At 37.9% G+C, this 23,141-nt stretch overlaps 1 protein-coding gene across 1 annotated transcript in view; it reads left to right on the top strand.

The window, feature by feature from the left end:
• Positions 1-12,842: 12,842 nt before the first annotated feature.
• The window catches only part of LOC124715953 (malectin-A), a 46,435-nt gene continuing 36,136 nt past the window's right edge, over positions 12,843-23,141 (top strand). Inside the window, exon 1 of the mRNA XM_047243133.1 lies at positions 12,843-13,427. Within this exon, the coding sequence (XP_047099089.1) occupies positions 13,062-13,427 (366 nt within the window). The 5' untranslated portion in view covers positions 12,843-13,061. The remainder of the gene's footprint in view (positions 13,428-23,141) is intronic.

Below are 23,141 nucleotides of genomic sequence, written 5' to 3'. Positions count from 1 at the left end.
AGAAATTTAGGGAAAAAATCCAAGCAGTTTTTACTTTGCTGTTACTTATTTCGCAAATTGGATTTCATATTATTGTCTAAACAACTGAGCCTTTTTTTTCTGACTTGAACAGAATTAAACACTAGAATACGTACCAAACCAAACAGCCACGTGCTCCAAGCTATATGTAAAATAAATAAAACTTCTGCACTCTTAATTTGTGCATTTCTTTAGATTTGAATTTTTTCCAATAATAGATTCTCAAACTTTAAAAATGAAATTGCTTTACTTTAGTCATATACTGAAGCCTCAGCTGTACAATAGTCAATTGAAAGTAGACTGAGGCTAAAATTCTTAAAAGTGACATTATTCATTAATAAACTGGCTGTAACTATTCAATTTGTTTCTTATGACACTCGGTTAACATATAAGGGGAAAAAAAGGAGCAAGGACCCTGCTTGGTAACAATGTCTGGGGGCAATGAGGACACAATCGCCTGAGTTTAACTGATCATTATTTAAATAAATTATATCAATTAAATCACATTCAGTTGTGCTGCTGGGTTAGCTGTTAATACTTTATACCAATGAACAGACTTATTTCAGTGCTGTGCATACGAGAAACTCAGAGCAGACGAGAAAACTGTGTTGCTGGAACTGCTGCTGTTGTTGAAGATAGTAGCATCTTGTGTAGCCACAGCTAATTACAGGAATGGGCAATCGTAACTAATACAGCCTCTTCTGCCCGTCCACTGTCCGTACTCCTTCCTAGACATCTGGCCAGCACGCGTACATGATACCACCGAAAATGGTACTCTCTACTGCGAGAGCGTTAACACCACACTTCCACACACTACAAGCGCTGGAAGCTGTCTCCCTCTCTCTCTGCGCACTCCGTGCAGCAACTCCCAAACCACAGATTTTATAACACTGCTATTATCGTTGCTTTTCGACGCAAATAACAATTCCTTTGGCTTTTTCCCAGAGCTTATAAGTTTCACACTAAGACACAGATAAATACAATGAAATATCAGCAGACTTCTACCTAAATTTACACATGCAGTGAAGCTATATCCTTAATTATTAAAAGAAAGCATTTAAATTACAAATATTTACATACAACTAAGCAAAAAAAATTATATATAGGTAGCAGGTGCAATGCATCCTGCATTTTCGGTGTTACACTGGAACTATCCATTACCACAACAGGATATACTGAGAATATTAAAAGCTAGATTACCAGTCGGTGTCAGTAATCAGCTAGTTAGAGTGTCATACGAAAATTTGGAGGAATTTTTGTCTTCGATCGATCTGATTCAAGAAAACCTGAAGTCCACGCCAGGATCAAATAACGGTTACAATAATGTGAACACTGGTGTGTATCACTCACCAAGTGGCTATGGAAATAGCAGTAATGCACAAAGAACCAACCAAATATATAAAGCAAATCCAAGCACTGTACCAAATGGTATTCCAAACAATAGTTGGAAGAACAACAGTTGGAATGGTAATAGTAGTGGCTTCCGACCGGCCAGAAACAAATTTAATAGCAGCGATCTGAGGTACAATCGAGTCCAATGTAATAATCAGCAACTGTCAACTAGCCAGTTTTGGAACAATAATTTTCCGCAACAGTAACAACAGAATCAGCTGTAGTCTGTGCCAGGAGATTGGCTGATGCAGGCACCAATAATTAGGGAGGTAACAGACGACGCAAATAGTGGCAATCAAGCACGTCCAACAAACTAATTGTGACCACCTTGAGCCTCAGAGACGCGATCAGGGATACGAATAGTGGCCACGGCCAGCAGTTGCAGATGCTATGGTATAACGATGGAGAGAAATTATCGGAGGAATTGTGTGAGGATATTCATCTGTGTGACAAGGTTTATCCTTTCGTGTCAGTGTCGGAAATCCTTGGTGCAATCGAAGGAATTCCAATCACTGTAACATTAGACACAGGATCTTCGGCTAATGTGATATCAAGCACTTTGTTCCAGAAGATATCGTGAAAAGCAAAACTACCAGTTTTACCAGTAGAGAACTGCAGAATTATAGGAGCACTAAGCACAAAATCCACAAGTGTCAGGATGCAGGCACAATTGAAACTGAATTTGGGAAATGCAGCAATTACATGGGTGTTCCAATTTGTTGAAAAATTGATAGAGTATTGTATCCTGGCCATTAGTAGCCCACGAGAGAGGGATAGAAGTATCGACTTCTCAGCAGGGAAAACGAAATTTTGGATCGACAGTGCTATAGTGGAGGTTGACTTAATACGGAAGGAAGGAGTACACGAACGGTACTGTCATGCGGGCTGCATAAGTTTGATCATCACAAATAATAAACGCCAAACAATGTCTTCCCTAAACACAATAAAAGAATCTACATTTTCAGATCAAATGATAGGGAAATTAAAGGAGTCTATGCACCTCACTGATGAACAGACGCATCAGTTATCAAGGCTCCTATTACCTCATTCGGTTGTTTTTGAAGAAAAGCCCGGAATCATCAAAGGATATGTCGTTGTCTTGGTGTTATATCGCATACAACATATGTTCATAGCTTCTATCCGGTTCCATGGAGTCATAAGAAACCTGTAGAAGACGAAAATATGAACAACTTCTTTCACGCAGCAAACAAATTCATGCCTCTGGACTGATGTTTAGAAGGAAGGGAAGAAACGAATGTGAATATAAAATTCTGAAGATATAAGATGCTGACATATCTTGGGAAGAGAAAATTAGACAAGCTCTGGTTTATCTCATCGAGAAGGCCAGAATCAGAAGAAAGTATTATGACAGCAAACTCAAACAGATGCAGACATTAAGGATCAGAGAAAGGGTATTGCTGCGAGCACATTCACTATCCTCACTACTTTACAAAAAGACTAGGAAGTGGCAATTATTATACACTAGACAATTGGTAATTGTGAAGATTCTAAATCCCAGTATGTATTTATTGGTGTATCCAGAAAGTTTAAAAATCATAGGACTGTATCCCCTTCAAGATATTAAGAAATATCGTATGAAGTGATTAACCATGTGAAAAGAACTATGATGATGAAATTCATAATGTTTAGGGAATTACATAGTGATGAGTGACAGACTATGATTAAATTTATAGTAATTGTGTTTTGTGTTGACGTTAGGAATATGAGAATATGCTCCATATAGTGAGTGCTTTAGAAAGGTAATGATGATGTTTATCTATTAAGTAACTAATTAATTCTTTTTATTGATTATCAGGTTAATTCTTTGTTTTTAGGAAGAATGTATGTATATTTGTATGGTTGTTGAAGGATGTAAAAAATAATGTTTCTAAATTAGTTTATTTCTGTTTATTTGTGTCAATATTTCCACAAAAATTCAGAAATGACAAAGTGTTTTGAAGGGATTGGATATTAGAATGAGTATGACTCAAGTGATAACCCACTTTATAGACTTTATAGAGTGTCAATATATATTCTCTAATAACAAGAGGTCATCACCCTCGCATCTAACTATATTCACAGAGGACAGTTCATCTTCATTTTTCATCTTGTGTGAAAGAGGAGGTCATTGTGCTTCACATTATAATTTCTAATGAATTCAGTGTTAATTATGCAGCATTATTAGGCTGCATTAACAGTAGTACCAACAACAGATATCAAATGCCACTGCCAGAAGCTGTCTGAAAACAGTGGGCAACAGCTTGATCATGGTGCATCTGATCTCCTTCATCAATTTTTGATGAGATCAAGGAGTTGAAGTTAGGTAAGTTGCCACAATCCCTCTATGTTGGGAGATGAGTGCTGCATTGTGACTCTAGCTACTAAAACGATGTTGAAGCTATATTTGTCTCAAAAAGAACATGGCGAGTGCTGCATTCCTCAGTTGTTAGTATAGCCAGAGAAGTTTTATGAGTATGTGAGATGAAGAGAGAAACAGTCTATTACATATTATAGTACATTGTTAATTTTTGCTAGTTGAGCATCTACCTACAACTGAATGAAACACAATTTATGTGGCATACGCATCTCACCTATACTCTCTGCAAGGCATCTTCAGTGGCCTTGAATTTGTACACATTTTTACTATTTGGTATACATTTTGGGTCAATTAAACAGTCGCACAAAAGTCGAAATCAACTGCAGAACGATACTGGTTACTGAATGAAATATTCGATAAAACAGTACCTAAGTGTGATACTGTATGAGACTCATCTGGAATTGGCACAGAACATAGGAAATCCCACAGTTCTCATGACAACGTCAGAAAAAACTTAATACAATACATATAAAGCAGTGAAACATTTACAAAACGAGTATAAACAGAAAATAATGAAACTAACAATTAAAAAGGCACAAAAATACATTACATTTGGAATGTGAACCACATGACCATCAACACACATTCCACCCACGTTTACTTAACCTGATACAGACAAAACTACACGAAAAAGAACAAAATGGTTTTGGAAAAAGTGTTGAAACACTGTACCAACATCAAGTTAAATAACAAATACATAGAAAATCTCATAGTAGAAACAGAAAACATCCTCAAACGTGAATAACAGCGAAATAATTGAGAAGTATACATAGGACTGACAAGAGAATTAGTAAAAAAGAAATAATAGGCATAATAAAATAAACACAGAATACATATAATAGGAACAAATAAACACAAGCAGCCGCTACAAAAACATTAAAACAAAAGTTAATAAACATTAACATTTTAATAACAAGAGCACACAAAGTAAATTTAACTGTACTTATGGACAAAGAACAATACCCCACAAAACCAAGGAATACATAAATATCAACACCATACAAAAACTTAAGTCAGATCCAACTACACAATTTCGAGCAATCTTGAAACAAACACGGCAAAACGTTGAACATGTACTCACAGGTAAACAGAAATACTACATAGCACAGAAAAACCCACAAGCACCAACACTCTGCAGCCAATCAAAGATGGTACACCAATGAGAGCCATTATTAACTAAATGAAGTTAAGGTGTTATATTCGAAAAAACGGTACCTAAACCTGATACTCTCTGAGACTCATCTAGAATTGGCACAGAACATAGAAAACTCCACAGTTCTCATGGCATCCATATTCTGCAAACCACTGCGAAGCATTTGGCAGAGGGTACCCCCCACTGTATCAGTTATTAGGGCTTCTTCTTCTTCCATTTACGTATGGAGTGAGGAAGAATCACTGTTTAAACTCCAGGAAAGCCCCAATATACCACATAGCCAAACATCTTCACAAGTTAATCACAAAATACTATAAAACAGAAAACAACGGAACAGTGGTAAACACAGGAAACCTAATAGAACACATCCAGAACATACTGTGCCACACACAGCATCACTGATTTCATTCGACATAGAAAACGTGTATACCTCCATCCCTATCACAGAAACAATAGAAATCATAGAAAAAATCTCACATCTCACAGCAATCTCACTACACAAGCAATAACAGAAATAACAAATTCGCTCAGAATGACAACTGAACGAAACTACTTCCAGTTCAGGACCGAATATTATTTGCAAAGTGATAGACTGCCTGTGGGATCCCCATTATCAGGAACATTACTAAACATTTTTATCAGTCATCTAAAACATCAAATACAGTATTTGAAAAGATAACCACTAATGAAGGATTAAAAATCATATATTGGTACATATATGTGGATGACATTATTTGTCTGACAGATGAGCCAAATGAAAAAAAAAAAAAAAGAACTTCACCCTGAAAGCAACAGAGCACATCAGAACATAAAATTCACACTTGAAAAAGAAAATCAAAAAACATTCTTGACATAACAAGAATAAAATAAAATGGCAAACGTACATATGTTTTGATACATAGGCATGACATGCAGGAGCTTTAAAATATGATACAAAGAACACATCAGGTGTTGGAAGTACTGAACAAACCATTCCATATTCGCAGAACACTTAAAACACCATAACCACTATTCTACAAACATGGAACAAGATATGAAAATACTGAGAACAAAATACCATGACGAATACTTTATATAAATGCAAGAAAACTTCCACATACTGGAACCCATTGCTGAAAACAAACATGTGATAAATGAGCAAACACATATCAATACAGACTTCCCACTACACTTAATAAAAGAAATGATAAGATAAAATGCATCCCTTTTGCACATGCAGCCACATTAAAACAAATACATACCTTGCTCTCTCTCTCTCTCTCTCTCTCTCTCTCTCTCTCTCTGTCTCTCTCTCTCTCTATCTCTATCTCTGTCTCTTCTTCTCTTCCTCCCGCTTTCTGATAACCCACCCACCCACACCCACCAACCGACGCCCCCCCCCCCGACCCCCCCCCCCACACATGCTCCCAAAAGAATATCATATGTACCAAAACAAATACCATTTCACACATCACTCTGTCTCGCTCCTGTCCTAATTTCAAAAGGTTAAGAAACTTCTTCCATGAAGTTTACTTTTGAGGTTGTGTCTGTTAAAGTCTGCCTAATTAATGAAGTAGTTGTTATTTACACCATATTCACGAATTGTATTGAACAGACTGAATCGAGTCGTATGCGTTCCTGAAATCTACAAAGCTGACTACTGTGTGGTTCGACTGACAGTGTTGCAGTATCATCTTCAGGTTCCAGATCTGTTCTGCGCAGGATCGATGTGTGTGGAAGCCTGCCTGATATTCACTGATCATATGTTCTGTCTGTTGTTCTAATCTGGTGAGAAGAGCACATGAGAGCACTTTGTAAGCTACTGGTAGAAGTGAAATCAGTCTGGTCGCCCTTTTTGTGTAGAGGGTGAATCAAAGCAGTTTTCCAATCCGCTGGTATCACTCCACTTTCCCATGTATTTCCAATGATAGTTTTTAGTCCGTCAGTCAAGAGTTCACCTCCGATCTTGACCATTTCGGCAATTACACCGTCTTCCCCTGGTGCTTTGTTGTTTTTCGGATGTGATACAATGTTTCGTATCTCCTTATGCGTAGGTGAAGTTGTATCCTGGTTTGGGACTGCAACATGGAAGTCAAGTTTGTCTGCTGGTGGTTCATTGTTGTGTAACTTCTCGAAATGCTGTTTCAGGATTTCACAGTTGGGCTTGGTGTCCGTCTCAAGTGTTACATCAGGGTGCCGAAAACAAACAATGGGTGGCTTGAAGGTTGCTAGTTCTTCCCTAAATGTCCTATGAAAGTTTTAAAATCATTATTAATTTCCTCTAATCGTTTGTGATGGTACGGGCGCTTAATTTGTCTGATGGTTTTGGATGTTCTCTTCTTCGTTTCCAGAAAGTTCTGTCAATTCTTCAGAGTTAGATGGCTGTGGCAAATCTTCCAGGATGGAATACGTGATTCAAGTGGTCTGTCGCAAACTGTTGTCCATCATCTGTGTTTCCTTTTCCATGGTGGTTGACTGCGTTTTCTTGATGACTGCTGGATGGTTCCAAGAAGCTCTTCCCTTGTTTCTGTGTTAGTATCTAGTGATTGTGCAAACTCCTCTGCATGTTCTTTTAGGTATTATGGATCAATGTGCAGCAGTTTAGATTTTCGGCACTGCTTTTGACTAGGTGTGAAGTGGATTTTGACTTGTGAGAGATGATTATCGGACTCTATAAAACCTTTGCGTACCCTCACATTCATGATTTCTGGAGAGAATTTTCTAGTTATCGCTACATGGTCAATTTGATATTCCCCAATGTGGTTGTTTGGAGATTTCCATGTAATCATTTTCCTCTGTGGTTTCTTAGAGTTAGTGGACATTATTTGGAGGTTGGCTATCCCACATATGTTGATCAAGCGATGTCTATTGGTGTTCATCTTTTTGTGCTGAAAAATTCCCAGTTATATGTCTGTGTTCACGTTCTCTGCCAATTTGTGCATTTAAATCTCCCAACAGGACTTTGACAAGGTGTTGAGGGTTCTTCGTGAGTACACGTTCGGGTTTTGACCAGAACTTCTCCACTTTGTTTTTGTCAGGATCGTTATTGACTAGAGCATGTGCGTTTACAAGTGTAAAGGCCTTATCGGCACATTTAACTGTAAGTAGAGTAAGGCGTTGAGAGAGTCACGAGAAGTCTGTCACAGAGTCGTGGATACTGTTATACAAGAGGAATGCCGTTCCCAACATGTTTATGTTACTATTTTTCAGTTTTATTGCAGGCTTTCTCTTGTAGACACGATAGCCACCTGAATCAAAGTGATCACAATCACGAAAACGCGTTTCTTCTTCTGCAAGTATATGAATCCCAAATCTATCACAAGTCTCTGTCAGTATCTTGAGTTTTCCTGTTTTAGTCAGTGTCCGTAAGTTCAGTGTACCAATGAATTGCTTTTGCTTTGGTCTGAGGAGTTTTTGGAAGCTCTGACTCTTCCCTACATGATGTCCTGGTGCCCCAGACTCTGAATGACCAGGTTCGTCTTCGGTCTTCTGAGTTATGGCCTGAGGTAGTTGCTTCGTTGCTTATGTTTCCATCATGCTAAGTTCGGGGTTGGTTTCAGCTGGTGGACGTCTGCCCAGGACGAGTGGCTGATTGTGGATTCAATTCACTCTCATTGTACGGCAGCGGATACATATGCATATTCAACTTGATCACAGATATCTAAAAAAATACACTCGAAAACTGGCAATAACATTCGATCTTTTGCAATAACCTCCGACAGCCAGCGACACAAACCAAAACATAGCATCAAAGTAAGTGTTCAGTTCCTAGTGCTGTGAAGTGTGGGGAACGAAACCCCAAATGGTAATTATAACAAGAAGAACAGTGCCAAAAACGGAACTAATACGCAATATATAGAAAATCATCCATGGAACCTGTCATCAGAATTTAAAATATTACTATGCCGTAGAGAAACCAACCACCAAAGCTGTTTATAACCTATATATACATTGTCCCAAAATGTTAACCAAACAGCAAACATATGCACATATTCCAGGCCACTGAAAATGCCTTGCAGAGAATAAGGCAAAATGCCTATGGCACGAAAATTGTGTTTCATTCTGCTGTAGTTAGACAGTCAACAAGTAAACATTTACAATATACTGTAACATTACACGCTACTGAGGAAGACAGAACTACAAAAGATGAAGATGTTCTACTATATACATGAAATAATTTGTAGTGACGTTGGAAAGCAAGATTACAAAGCTTCTGTGCAACTTAAAAGTAAATTTAAGAAGATAGTCATACATCAAGTAACCTTTAATGGTTGTCATTCAGTTTGTGTGTGAAAGGCAAACATAAATTACAGTAATAGGAAATAATTTTCATAGCGAATTTTCATTTCTTACTTCAAAATTTGTTACTTTTGGCCTGATGATCATATTACTATGTCTCAATGTGTAGGAATTTTACAGGGTAAACTTCCATTTACCTAAAAAATTTATAATTATTTTTAAAAATTTTATATTATTTTGATGAAGAAATGTTGTAATACAAAGAACAAGCCATCTTGCACTTTCATCTCAGCAAGATAATGCCCGCCCAGTCATAGTGAGAGTTTCTACAGATTGTCTTTTTGCTTTCCAAATCCTAACTTGGCCAACAAGGTCGTCGGGTCTCTCCCCAACTGGGAATATTTGAAGTATTATGAATAGGGCCCTCCAGTCACCGCAGGATTATGACTATCTAACATACCAATTGGACAGAATTTGGCATGTATCCATTGGGAGGACATCCAACAAGTCTATCAATCAATGCTAAGTCGAATAACTGTTTGCCTAAGAGCTAGAGATGGACCAATGCATTATTGACTTGCTCAACTTATGAAGCTTTTTCTCTTGAATAAATAATCTAGATTTTCTTATATTGTAGTCATTTTTTTGTCTTTGTATGTATATCACATCTACCGATTTCCGTCCGATTCGGATAGTTGCTTCATGGTGCATCTCTTTTTTGTCTTCTAGTGTAGTTGGTAATGATTAATGAGATATGATTAACTGTTGTGTGAAATGAGCTTGCTGCTATGCATGGTTTATACAAAAAAATGTGACTTGTATCTTCCACTGTTATTCCACCACTCTCACAGTAAGTATTATCTCAAATATACGTTTTGTGAAGATGGCCAGGGAATGATCCACTATTACAAAAATGAGTTACACACAACAACTCAATAAAATGAGGATAGTTTTGCTTATGCTGAAGGACAGACTTGCTGACAGTTGTGAGAATGGAAACAACTGTATGAGCTCAAGAAAAATTTTTAAATCTGAAATTAGAGCAGCAAAAATCAAATCAAATGAAGAGTACATATTAAATTCTAAAAATAAATGTAAAGCAGCTTGGAATGTAGTGAAAAGTGAGATAAACATGGGAAAGATAGAAATCAATATTCCAATTAACTGTACCAGCCTCAACGAATATTTTGTAAATGCTACAAGAAGCCTTCCATCACCAAGTGATAATACATCAGTTCTGAGGCCTTCCTTTTGCTATCACAGAATACACCAAATGAAAGATACGTTTGGAGAAGAATTACTGCTACAGACATTACTAATGTCATAAACAAGCCGAACAGTTCCAGAACAGAGGACTAATATAGACTCAGTAACTATGTTTTAAAATCTATAATTAAGGAAATCAGAAAGCCTCTGCCCTATCTTGTAAACAAAATTCTTGATACAGTACTTTCCATGAATGCCTTAAAATTATAGTTACATTTCCAGTATACAAACTGGGTGACAAAGCCTTACCAAATAACCATGGATCTGTATCAGTTGTCCCTATAACATCCTAAATCATAGAGAGGCACACACACATACAGGTCTATAAAATGTTGAAAATAACAAGTTACTGAATGAAAGCCAGTTTGGCTTCAGGTCAAATCAGTCGACTGTCAGAGATTTTGAAAGTCTGTTAATTGCAATTCACAATGGTTATGAAATGAAAATAATCTCTTCTACTACACTTATAGACTTCAGCAAAGCTTTCGATTCTGAATCACAAAATATTATTGCAAAAAGACCAGGATACTATGGTTTTGTAGATTAAGTACTAAATTTAGTAAAATCCTACCTAAGCAATAGGCAACAATTACTGCATGTCAACAAAGAGCTATTAAAACTAATGAAAATTAAGAGAGGAATCCCACAAAACTTTGTTCTCTGGCCATTTCTTTTTATTGTCCATGTTAATGACATTTAAAACTATATGGCGTGGAAAAATGTTCTATAAGCTGATGATATGACTATGATCTCATCTGCTGAGAATATGCAGGCAGTTATAGACAAAAAACTATTTGAATAAGCAGTCAGTGGTGTTAAGCTAACCAGTAATATACAAACAGAAAAAATACAGAGGATGTATATTTTATTCTAAAGGCACAAAAAGAAGAGGATAAAATTGTCAAACTGCTGGGCCTCATAATAGGCCAAAGAATCTCTTACAATGAGTATATAAAATATTTGACTGATAAACTTGCAAATATTATTTTTCTACTTAATAAACTAGCCGTCATATATACTCAAGGATTGGGTCTTAGAGAATTCTGTAAGAAATATGTCTGTCAACTCAATATAATGAGCTCCCAAAACTTTATATATATATATATATATATATATATATATATATATATATATATATATATATATATATATATATATAGTCTTGGGAGCTCATTTTGTGTGTGTGTGTGTTTTTCAGATAGTTTTGTATTTTTGTCTACAACTATTTGCATATTCTCAACAGATGAGATCAAAGTCATCTCATTCACTTACAGAACATTTTTGCACGCCATATAGTATACATTACCAGAAACAACTGCATGCTAGACATACCACATTCAAGGTTGTCACTGATACATAATAGTCACAAACACCTTTGTCTGAATATGTGTAATAAACTGCCAGAATTAGTAAAAATCCTCAATCTAACTAAATTTCAAGTAGTATTAGAGATGTGGTTTAAAAATGTAGCACATTATTCCACGGAAGAATGCCTTCAAAGTGACCTGAAGGACATTATACAATGAAGGAGAAAACCCTACTTACTATAAATTAAGTGTGTCATAGATGTATAATCATAATATACTTTCTCATTTATGTAAAATGCAGCTATACCATACACAACATGAAACTGGAAGTACATGTATGTTCTTCTGTAATTAATATGCACATAACGTATAATCGAAGAGATGATATATTTATTTATGTATGATTATGTAGATGTGTAATGAGGTACACTAGAATGTAAATTATCTCATGACAATCATCAATTTGTAAATGTGTTAAAAACTGTATGTTTTTAACTAAAAAATACATCTACAAGTATAACTTCAATTGAAGAAGCCAATTTCGTCGTAAACATGTTGAAATGCTAAATGTCTATTAAATCACATGCGAATTATGAAACTTGTAAACCTTTTATTTGTTCTTATTGTGTCGGACCAGGTCTTCGAGGAATGTTTTCTTGTCTTTATCCATCATATTCCCCCTTATGAGCATCGATGATTGATATTCGTTTTCGCATTGGTATCTTGTTCTGCTATATGGTGCAGTCTTTATATCTTATGGCAGTAATAAGATGTTTTTAAAAGTGTGGTTTTGACCACCACATTATATTTAATGTTCATTGTGAAATTAGCAACAAAGATTAAATTAATGACACCAGCATGAAATTCAATATCGGTTGCAATCGCACAAGTTGACGATTCATTTTACAGAAATTCAGCATCAAGTTTCTATTCCGCAGTCGAGTTTGGCTGGACCCAGATCATTAGAGCCTAATGGGTGAGCTCTGTCACTTTTGAAGATAGAAATCACGCGATTCGGCCATGCTAAACGTCGGTATAACGATATCGATAGTTTTTCCAATGTGATGAAAAAGTATCGATTATGGCCAACGCGTGGCGTTCGGCAAAGATAGATGTGTGTGTGCGTGTGTGTATGTGTTGCGTAGAGTATGGTGTATAGTGTATTGTCGACAGGTTAGTTGCGTAATGCCGGCGGACGAAAACGGGCTGTTGCCGGAAATGTAGACATACACATTGTTGAAGCTGAAGTGTTTGTGTGAAGGTGGCTGTTGTTAGAGATTCCAATGCATGTTTTAGTAACAGAAGTCCATCGGTCCTCAGTTACTCCGTCATGCTTCTGCAATCAGTGAACACAAGTTTTTCCTTTTTTATAAGCTGCATAGTGTTCTTATTCGGTGTTTCACGAGTTACCAGCGTAGGAGAGGTGATATATGCAATTAACGCAGGCGGCGAATCACACACAGACAGTTTGGGGGTAAGATATGAAAGGGATCCTCTCCACGGGAAGGTGGGAACAGCATCTGACTATGGAAAGCAGCTTATAATAGGAAGGGTACCGCCTACGGATCAGCTGTTGTATCAGACGGAACGGTATCATCATAGCACTTTTGGTTACGATATACCCATTCATGAAGACGGAGAGTATGTTATGATCCTGAAGTTTTGCGAAGTATATTTTAATGCACCAAACATGAAGGTGAGTATATCTAACGTCATGCTTAATGTTTACCTACAATACACATAAGCCCTTATTGCACGATGTGTGATGCTTAATTTTGAAGATACAATTTTAGGTTGTTAGTGCAAATGTTCCTAAATAGTCGCTGAGTGTTAGTTAGTTTCGAAGTAAGTTATTTTGTAGCACCAGAGGCAGTCTATCGTTAATTGATTGAAATTAGCCATAGTGAATGCAATCAATTTATAAACGCTGATCTGCTAATATAGACTAATAAATATTTCGTGACATAAACATGGGTATCATATATGTAGGCTTGCCCATTTTTAACGGAGGAAACAACTTCATTCCTATGACAGCTGTTGAGTACAGTGATTTATTAGTGATTGGTTTTCTCATCAGTAAGCACTTTCTGCCCATATTATTTGTTAGGCTCCTCCCCTCTAATCATTTTGACCAAATTTTTAAGAACACAAATGTGAAAAGAAATCTTACACACTTCGAAACTAAATCATACCATTCCAAATTAGTACAAACATTATTTTCTTGGTCAACAAACCCTTTCAGTTTATTTGAATGGCGGTAATTGTATGTGGAAATCATGTTACTTGCATCAGTTCTTTATAATTTTGAGAAATAGTGAGGCCTGTGAGAGTTTCTAGGGAAAAAGGTAGTATTAACACAGATTTTTGGGCCACAATGCGAAGTTTAACACAGGCGCATAGTTTTAAAACAGCCCAACTGATATCAGCAATGGTTGGGAAATACAACCTTGCTACCATCCTTTAGTCGTTCTGCACAGATAAGATAAAAACAGTTATCACATTTTCTCAATCATTAATTCATTTCTGAACTTTAAAGTTTTTTTTTCCGTGGATCACTTCAGTGTCATTTGCTAGTTGTAAATTTGCAAAAACAACTTCACTTTTGCATTTCCCATTTTCTTCGGGTGCCCCCATCCATCTCTCTCTCTCTCTCTCTCTCTCTCTCTCTCTCTCTCTCTCTCTCTCACACACACACACACACACACGCACTCTCTCTCTCTCTCTCTCTCTCTCTCTCTCTCTCTCTCTCTCTCTGGTAATTTAAGGTCTATAGGAAAGTTATTTTATTGGAGTAAAAGATGTGCCTTGGAATATTATGTAACCTAACATATGATTCTGTGAATGGAAAGGTGTTGCTGTTTGAGCAGCCTGTAATGGCGTGCTGCAACATGTAAGGTTTTGTATGTGGCAGCATGTAAACATCCTGGCATCAAATCATTAAGTCTCTGTATGGTTTTGCAGAATCTATATGCAAATCCATGAAGTACCAACTCTCTTAACCAAAGAAATAAGCAACCATGTCTCAGGCACATTTAGTGAGAGCTGTCAGCTGAATGTGTGGACCTGCAGACCATTGGTACTGATTTACATCTTCACTTGCTTCATTTATATTTGCCAGTACTTCAGTACTCCATCAGTACACACACACACACACACACACACACACACACACACACACACACACACACACAAATCAATATGTGACTGCCCACCAGCAGGTCAGTTAACCAACTCTTCATCAGGATGTGCCCAACAAAAGAATGAAATAGGGATGAAGACACTTAGCCCTGATATATAGGTCCTGTATAGAAACAACGTGTATTGTCAAAAGAAGCACAGGGTGCACATTTCATTGAGAATTCAATTCCAATAAAGAGCGTTCATATTAAACTTCCTGGCAGATTAAAACTGTGTGCTGGACCGAGGCCCGAACTCGGGACCTTAGCCTTTCGCGGGCAAGTGCTCTACCAACTGAGCTACCCAAGCACGACTCACACCCCGTCCTCACAGCTTTACTTCTGCCATTACCTCGTCTCATACCTTCCAAACTTTACAGAAGTGAACCTAGGAGAACTAGCACTCCTGAAAGTAAAGATATTGCGGAGACATGGCTTAACCACAGCCTGGGGGCTGTTTCCAGAATGAGTGCTAGTACTGCTAGGTTCGCAGGAGAGCTTCTGTAAAGTTTGGAAGGTAGGAGACGAGGTACTGGCTGAAGTGAAGCTGTGAGGACGGAGCGTGAGTCATGCTTGGGTAGCTCAGTTGGTAGAGCAGTTGACCGCGAAAGACGAAGGTCCCAAGTTTGGGTCTCGGTCCAGCGCACGCTCCGCTGCAGAGTGAAAATCTCATTCTGGAAGCGTTCATATTATTTCTCTGAAAGTGATTAGATTTTTTTGTTTTTCAATGAGTTCCTTCACAGATGTTTTGATTGCAGTTTATTTCCATAATCTCTCTGTTAATAATGTTCAACAACATCTAAATGGGCTACTTCTTGAATTACCGTCATGCTCTCAAAGCTGAGACTCAGTGTGGTAGCTCATGGAAACACCCATAAATCTCAGACTGACTTACAGTCACTCCCATTAGTGGCCATGCTATGTGTTAGCTTGGAGTGCGCTGCGCGATTGTTGAAGGCTGCTATTTGAATGTAATTTTTTACTTCTGACCTAGTTACAGTTGACTGACCGTAATTTGGAACATAGACTGTATCCTTGGCTGAAAATAGTCATTCAACTGAAACAAGTCCAGAAACAAATATCCTAAAATAACAGTCGGTATAGCTTTTTTGTGGCAAGATGTCTTTTATCTAATCAGTTTCTCATTGCTCATACTGCTATAACTTCTTTTAGAACTGTAGCACGGCTCTCTACTTCCTTTTAAATGTCTGACATTGTTATTAAGACACAGTTCCTAGGGGATTATTCAAGAAAACTTGGGTAATTTCTTTAAATTTAAGCTGAAGCTTTTCAACTTCCTCATTATAGAACTGTCTTCTGTTGTACGCATACAAGTCTCAGTCATAACTCTCAGATCAAAACTAACTTCTGTTTTTTGTCATTATTAGACACTGTAGTATAACCTACTTAAGGTGTTCTCTAAGACAACCTGCTATTTTTACCAGAAACATGTTGATAGTAGATACACCCTTCCACAATTGCCAGTCTAAAAAATAAGGATAAATATATCCTTTCTAAGAAATTCCTTTCTGTCATATGATGAGGAAGCATTAAAATTCCAGTGCAGTTCCTTTCACATTTACAATTGGGGTCGACAGAAGCGTCCGATCCCACGCGTCGGCTTTGACCTGTGACGTAAGGGTGTTGTCGTGTGTGACGTCATGACGGCGCGGAGTTTGGTTTGAGTGAGGCTGTCTCCAGTTCTGTTTTATCTTATTTTATTTACTTTTCTGATCTGTTCGTTCTATCTCGTGAGATTTTTTTTTTTTTTTTTTAATTTAAAAACACTTATTACTTATTTTAATTATCTGTTTCCTCGAATTTCTGTTTTAGTTTATTATATTTATCTTTCTGATCTGTTCGTTCTATCCCGTGAGCTTCTATGGGTTGCAGGGGTTACGACCCCTGGGGAGGTGGGTGGGTATTCATGCATGGCTGTCTTCACTTACACGTTGTAGCTACGCAAGGCGTCTAAATTTGTTTATATTTAGTTTGTCCCCCACCCAAAACACCCCATTTCCCGCGCTTGCCCCGTTAGTGTCATTAGGCTTCTTGTGGAAAGTGTGTGTGTTTGTTTTTGTTTCCGCCATATATGTGACGTCATGGGTCAAAGCAGACGGGTGGGATCAGACGCTTCCATATTTCCTACAATTGCCACCGCTGTCAGGAACTTAATAATAGTTAAAATTTGATCCTGGCTATATAGGATTTATATTTAATTTTATTATGCCCAACCAGTGTGGACCTGACCTCCATCTTCAACAATACAGTGCATGCATATGTACATACAGTTTATTGTAGTGCTTGTAGTAAAAACTTTCAACCTGCCCTGATAGTCATGTGTGTTAAAGTGCTTTCCTCCAGAGCAAGGAGTCATGACCACTCCAATTTGTGTTTGCCCAGTGGATTAACAATGAGGACCGGTGTGCCAGCCAGCCTGAATGTAGTTTTTAGGCAGTTTCCCACATTCCACCAGGTGAATACTGGGCTGGTACACACGTCCCACCTGCAAACATATATATGCTCCACAAACATTTAGAAAACTTTCTCACACTTGCAAATAGATTTTACTGTAGACACAGACAGGTAGGTTACACTGAGTCTGTCCTCGGGGATAAATAGGAGACTGATGACCTTAGATGTTTAGTCTCCTTAACCCATAATCATCAGCTGCAAAGAATGCTCATGTAACATAATGATACCTGCAAATGTGCTGTGGAAGATGGGCCTGAGGTCAGATACCGATCCAGTACACTAAAGTTTAAAAGATTAATGTAGACTTTTAGTGTCATGAAGTTCCGGAGAGTCATGTGACTGTTCCACATACGCTACCTGACAAAAAAAATGAAGCAGCCAGAAGACATGGTCGGCTGTCAATATAACTTCGCGCGCACACACACACACACACACACACACACACACACACACACACACACACACACACACACACCATTGGCGAGTATTTAAACAATTAGAGTTGGAATTCTCTGTAACATGTGGAATTCTCTGTAACATGTAGAACAGCCCTCAGGGTAAATTAGTCTTTTTTGTGTTTAAGGATATAAGGTACTGATAAATGCTGAAAAATTGAATTTTTTTATGACTTTATTAAATTATATAGTATTTCCTGATTACATTGATATACACATTATAGGGCTTCAAATGAAATATGACCTATATATACCACATTTTAAAGTTACAGTCATGTATACCACCATGCCCCCTTTATTTGTGTTACAGAAACCAGTATTATTTCGAAAAGAACTGTGAACTTTCTGTTTCCAGTGATTATACATATGATACATTGTATATGTTAATAACAGTGCAGATTTCTAGTGTCTGTAAATGATAATCTTTGCTAGTATTTACTTTTTTTTCGCTGAATCAGTTTGTTCACTAGTTACTGAATGTTTGTTGCCCAAGTGCTCCATGTATTTGTGGAAGTACATATCCTTTTGTGCATAGTAAATACAAACTATGCCACATTTCAAGAAATTCAATAAAAGGAAATTCCATGGAAACCATTTCACAAACAAAGCAAGCCACACTGTTGAAAGTAACCTATGCATCAGTTCTTCAGGGAAGAAACTCCCACATGGCACACCTCCTGGTGATTCAAATTTTTGTGTTAACAGTGACACTGTTTGTAGTGGACTTATGTCGGCATTTTATCTTCTTTCGTAAAGGAAGTGGGAAAATGTAAACAATGTGATGGTGTAGGCGGTCTGGAAATAACTGAACAGAAGAGTAGCAGGAAGGGTTTAGCTTCAAAATTAGTTTACTGTGTAGATTCTGCAATAAATCTACCTCGAAAATGACTTCAAACATGGTGCATAATTCATATGATGTGAATTTGAAGTTAGTGTATGCAATGTGTGCAGTAGGAAAAGGAGAAAAGGCTGCTCAATTGTTTTGTGGTTTGATGGACCCCCCTCCTCCTCCCAGTAGGTTCAGCAAGTACATAAAGCTACTTTTAGGTGCCTTGATGGTTGTGTCTAAAACATCTATGAATCATGCTGTAGAAGAAACTGTAAATATTAGTGGAACCAGGGACATTGCTGTTTCACTTGATGGGACATGGCAACGTCGAGGACATCTCTCCTTGAATGGTGCCACTTCTCTGGAGAATGGAAAAGTTGTTGATGTTGAGTGCTTATCTAAGTACTGCCACACCTGCCATGGTAACACTGAAGGACAGTCTAAGAATTATGATGGTTGCAGTGACAGTATGGAGTGTGATGGAGCTCTTAATAATATTTCAGAGGTCGGTGCCCATTTATAACGTTAGATATCCGAAGTACCTAGGCGATGGGGACTCTAAAGCTTTCAATAAAATTAATGAGTTCAATGTTTATGGTGATACCTTGGTAACAAAACTGGAGTGTTGTGGACATGGGCAAAAGAGAATGGGTCCTAGATTTAGGAAGCTACGAGGAGAAATGAAAGGAAAGTTGAGAGTTATTATGGACTGGCCATTAGACGAACTGCACCTCTGAACGATGTTACAGCAATGAGAACAGCTGTATGGGCCACCTACTTTCGTAAGTTGTCCACAGATGACCACCCTGTTCACAGATTTTGCCCTAAAGGAGCAGATTCTTGGAGCATTACCAGAAAGCAAAAGAAAGTGGTCAAATATACCTTAAGCATTCTCTTCCTGAGCCTGTTTGTTATAAATGAAATAAAACCAATTTTTAGAGACCTGAGTGACCCTGTTTTGCTTAGTAAATGTCTTCATGGGGGCACTCAGAATGCAAATGAAAGTTTCAACCATTTCATATGGGAAAGATTACCCAAGAACGCTTTTGTAGCACTAAATACATTAAACATTGGTGTACTAGACGCAGTGATATGTTTCAATGATGGAGTGATAGAAAGGTTGGAAGTCCTGAGAAATTTAGGCATAGAATGTGGTTCTAATATAGAATAACAGTTACTTGGGTGTGACAGACAACGGGTGCATGAAGCTGAAAGATTCGCTCTTTGAGTTACCAAAGAAGTAAGAAGTACTAAAAGAAATGCCAAGAGGAAGCTTGAAGATGAAGAAATGCTGCAGGATGAAGACTATGCCTCAGGAATGTTCTGAGGCACAGTTTAATTGGCTCATATCTTCATTCACAATTTCCTGCAAGTTGTATTTTTCAGAATTCAGGTACAAATATTTCCTAAAGTTTGATGTAATTTTTTTTTTCTTTAACTTGAAATAGTCCATACTTATATAGTAGATCTAAGCTTTATTGCAGTAAAATGTAAGATGTGGTATCCTTGTAATATACATAATAGGTGGAATTAAATTGGGCTAGTACCTCAGCCATCATGTCATGCATATGTGATAAACGTTTGGTCTCCTTCAAATGTACAACATTGGATTAAATAGCACCTCAGTTTGTGAGGAAGCATTTTGGAAGAAAAATGCATCAACTTCTTTGTAATTTTTTTTTATTAGCCCTAAGCAGGTTCAAAAATATTCAAAATACTTCTTATTTGTATAGAAAGTGTGTTGCATTACCTGATGTCAACAAAAAATTTGTAAAACATATACATTATAAACAGTGCCTGAAAGAAATGTGTTGATTTTTACATACTATTGAGCCGGAAAAGTACCCTGTATCCTTAATGTTGTTATCAGGCTTGTAGGATGTATAAGGGGCATGATAAGCATCAGGCGTTGAGTGACCGCTGTGAAGAACATGGAGATGCTGCATACTCATGTGAGACAGCATTATGAGCACATGACAGAGCATGAAAATGACCTCACAGTGAGTCTGCAGTTGGCAAGCTGGTTGAATCCTGCAGTATCCAGCTTTCTGGGTCATTTGGATGTGACAGTTTCCCAACGTTGAACTGCATGGGAATATTAGGGCAGGTATACTAGTCACCAAAGTTTCAGACGATTATGTCTTGACACCATAGAGGAGGATAGCTGTACTGTACACCAAGCACAGTGCAACACCGCACCTGCTACCGAGAACGAGTAATGGGATTCCCTGCAGGATTCTGTGTCATTGCATGTCATTGGTTGGAGACTAGCAGCAGCCAAATTAGGGAATTACTATCCCATTTGTAGCCTGTCAATAACACTACAACACATACATGTGCATTTGGAGTGATGCCATGACTGAGAGGGCTGGACTGCTGATGAATGGTGTAACATTGTGTTCATTGATGAATCCCCAGATGACCATTGTCAGGGGCGGCGACCTTAGTGTAGGTCCCATTCGTACAGTATTTTTGAAAGGCACAACAGTGTTACCTCAGGTCTTATGACATGGGAACCCATCAGGTTTGACTTCAGCTCACAGTTGGTTGGTAGTGTATTAGGGAACTCTGATTGCACAGCAGTGTGTCGCGGATATTCTTTATCCTCATGTGGTAGTATTGTAGTGTAATTTTTCAGCTCATCCACAAATAATGTGTCGCTGTGAACTGCCTGCGTGATGCTGAGTGACCCCCGTGGACAGTAAGATGCCCACTTTTGCACTGATAGAACATGTGTGGGACCTTTTTGGATGTAAACTCCTTCACCAGTGCCAATATACAGGATGTTGAGGACCAGTTATGACAGTTGTGGGCCAGCTTGCCTCAGGAGAGGATACGACTGCCCAAGTGATACCTTTACCAACCAAATCACGGCATGCATGCAGGTCAGAAGAGGGTGCAGCATCATAGCTGATAAGGATGTTCATACCCCAAGTTCTTTGTAATTCACCTCGGTGCTGTAATTGCTGAAATAACATCACATACACTCTCAACCCGCAAAGTTTCACATTGTTTTAATACTCCCCTTCTGCATGCTGGATTTTTGTATCAGGCTGTTATTTATTTGCAGCTGATGGTTAGTTATTTCAATGAGATTTTGAGAGTAACAATATTTATTCATCGTTTGATCATTTTATGCAACGCAAATTTGTAGCCTGTCAATAACACCACAACGCATACATGTGCAGTTGGAGTGATGCCATGACTGAGAGGGCTGGACTGCTGATGAATGAATGGTGTAACATTGTGTTCATTGATGAATCCCCAGATGACCACTGTCAGTCAATCAAAGCAGAGGATCAGTAGTAAAACATTCCTTCTGTGAAAGAGATAGCAAAATGTATCACATGTGGCAGGCCTAGGTTAATGTGAATCATGTACCTATTCCTCAGCACTGTAAAATCTTATGTATACCTAATGTTTTATGTTGTTTATTTGTGCAGGCAATGAATTAAAGAATATTATTGCTTTATATGGCGTATTTTCCTGCTAAATTGCCTCCTTGTGTACTTCTCTATGAAAATCTTTTCTATCCTATTCCGCTTAGCTAGAACATGCTTCATGATCACTCACACAGGAGATAACACAGAGACTGGTCCAGAGCATAGCAAAGTCATTTTAAGCACACGCCAACAGTCCAGATAGCAGTCTGGATCAATAATGGAATACAGGCAATGTTAAAACACTAGTAATGAAGAGCACATACTTAATGCTTCATTGAACTAGTGAGATTGACTGGCAAGTGGTGTGTACTAAAGCCCTTCCCTGTTTAATCAGCACGTAGTGCCTGAAATGGTCCATATTGTGTCAACTTCATCAAGGAATGGGAGAGAAAGGTAGATGCTGGAAGCCTCTCCAAAGACTCCCACGGAAGGTCATCATTGCAATTGGGCAACTCCCAGTTCCCATTCTGCAGCACCCTGCACCCTTCTCAACCTATCTAGTTCCTCCTTTGCGTATCGTAACTGCACCTGAAAGGCACAGATCTTATGCTTCTGCTCCTCTATCAACTTATTTCTACTACAGGTTCTGCATTCCCAGGAGAGGATCTCACTAAAATGACCACTGGCTTCCTCACTGCATTCCCCCCAATGAAAATCCCACAAACCTATGACAGATCCCACACTTCTCACTCATGGTCAAATTTTACAGTTACTGAAAAAAACCGAACATCTACGTTACCTAAGTTCAGTTACACCAGTAGAACTATTTACAGAACAATAGCGGTCTCAAAGTTCTCTCCCTACTAAGAAAGCAACTTGTATTAATACTACTAAACCACTACTAATAACAATACCAACAAAACTTCAAAAAATTTATTAGCTAAAACCAAAAATTCAAGTGGCCACTGGAACACTCAACGAAGTTAAAACAGTGAATGAAAGATTTACTGAAATTTTCACCAGAAACAATAAGAAACATCAGCTGAAAACTACCGCACGAAATTTACTAAATGACTTCAACACAGAGAAAAC

The sequence above is a fragment of the Schistocerca piceifrons genome, chromosome 1 (assembly GCF_021461385.2).
Source record: "Schistocerca piceifrons isolate TAMUIC-IGC-003096 chromosome 1, iqSchPice1.1, whole genome shotgun sequence".
In the NCBI taxonomy this organism is placed as follows: Eukaryota; Metazoa; Arthropoda; class Insecta; order Orthoptera; family Acrididae; genus Schistocerca; species Schistocerca piceifrons.
Note: the sequence above shows the minus strand (reverse complement) of the source record. Positions and strands in the feature narration are given on the sequence as shown.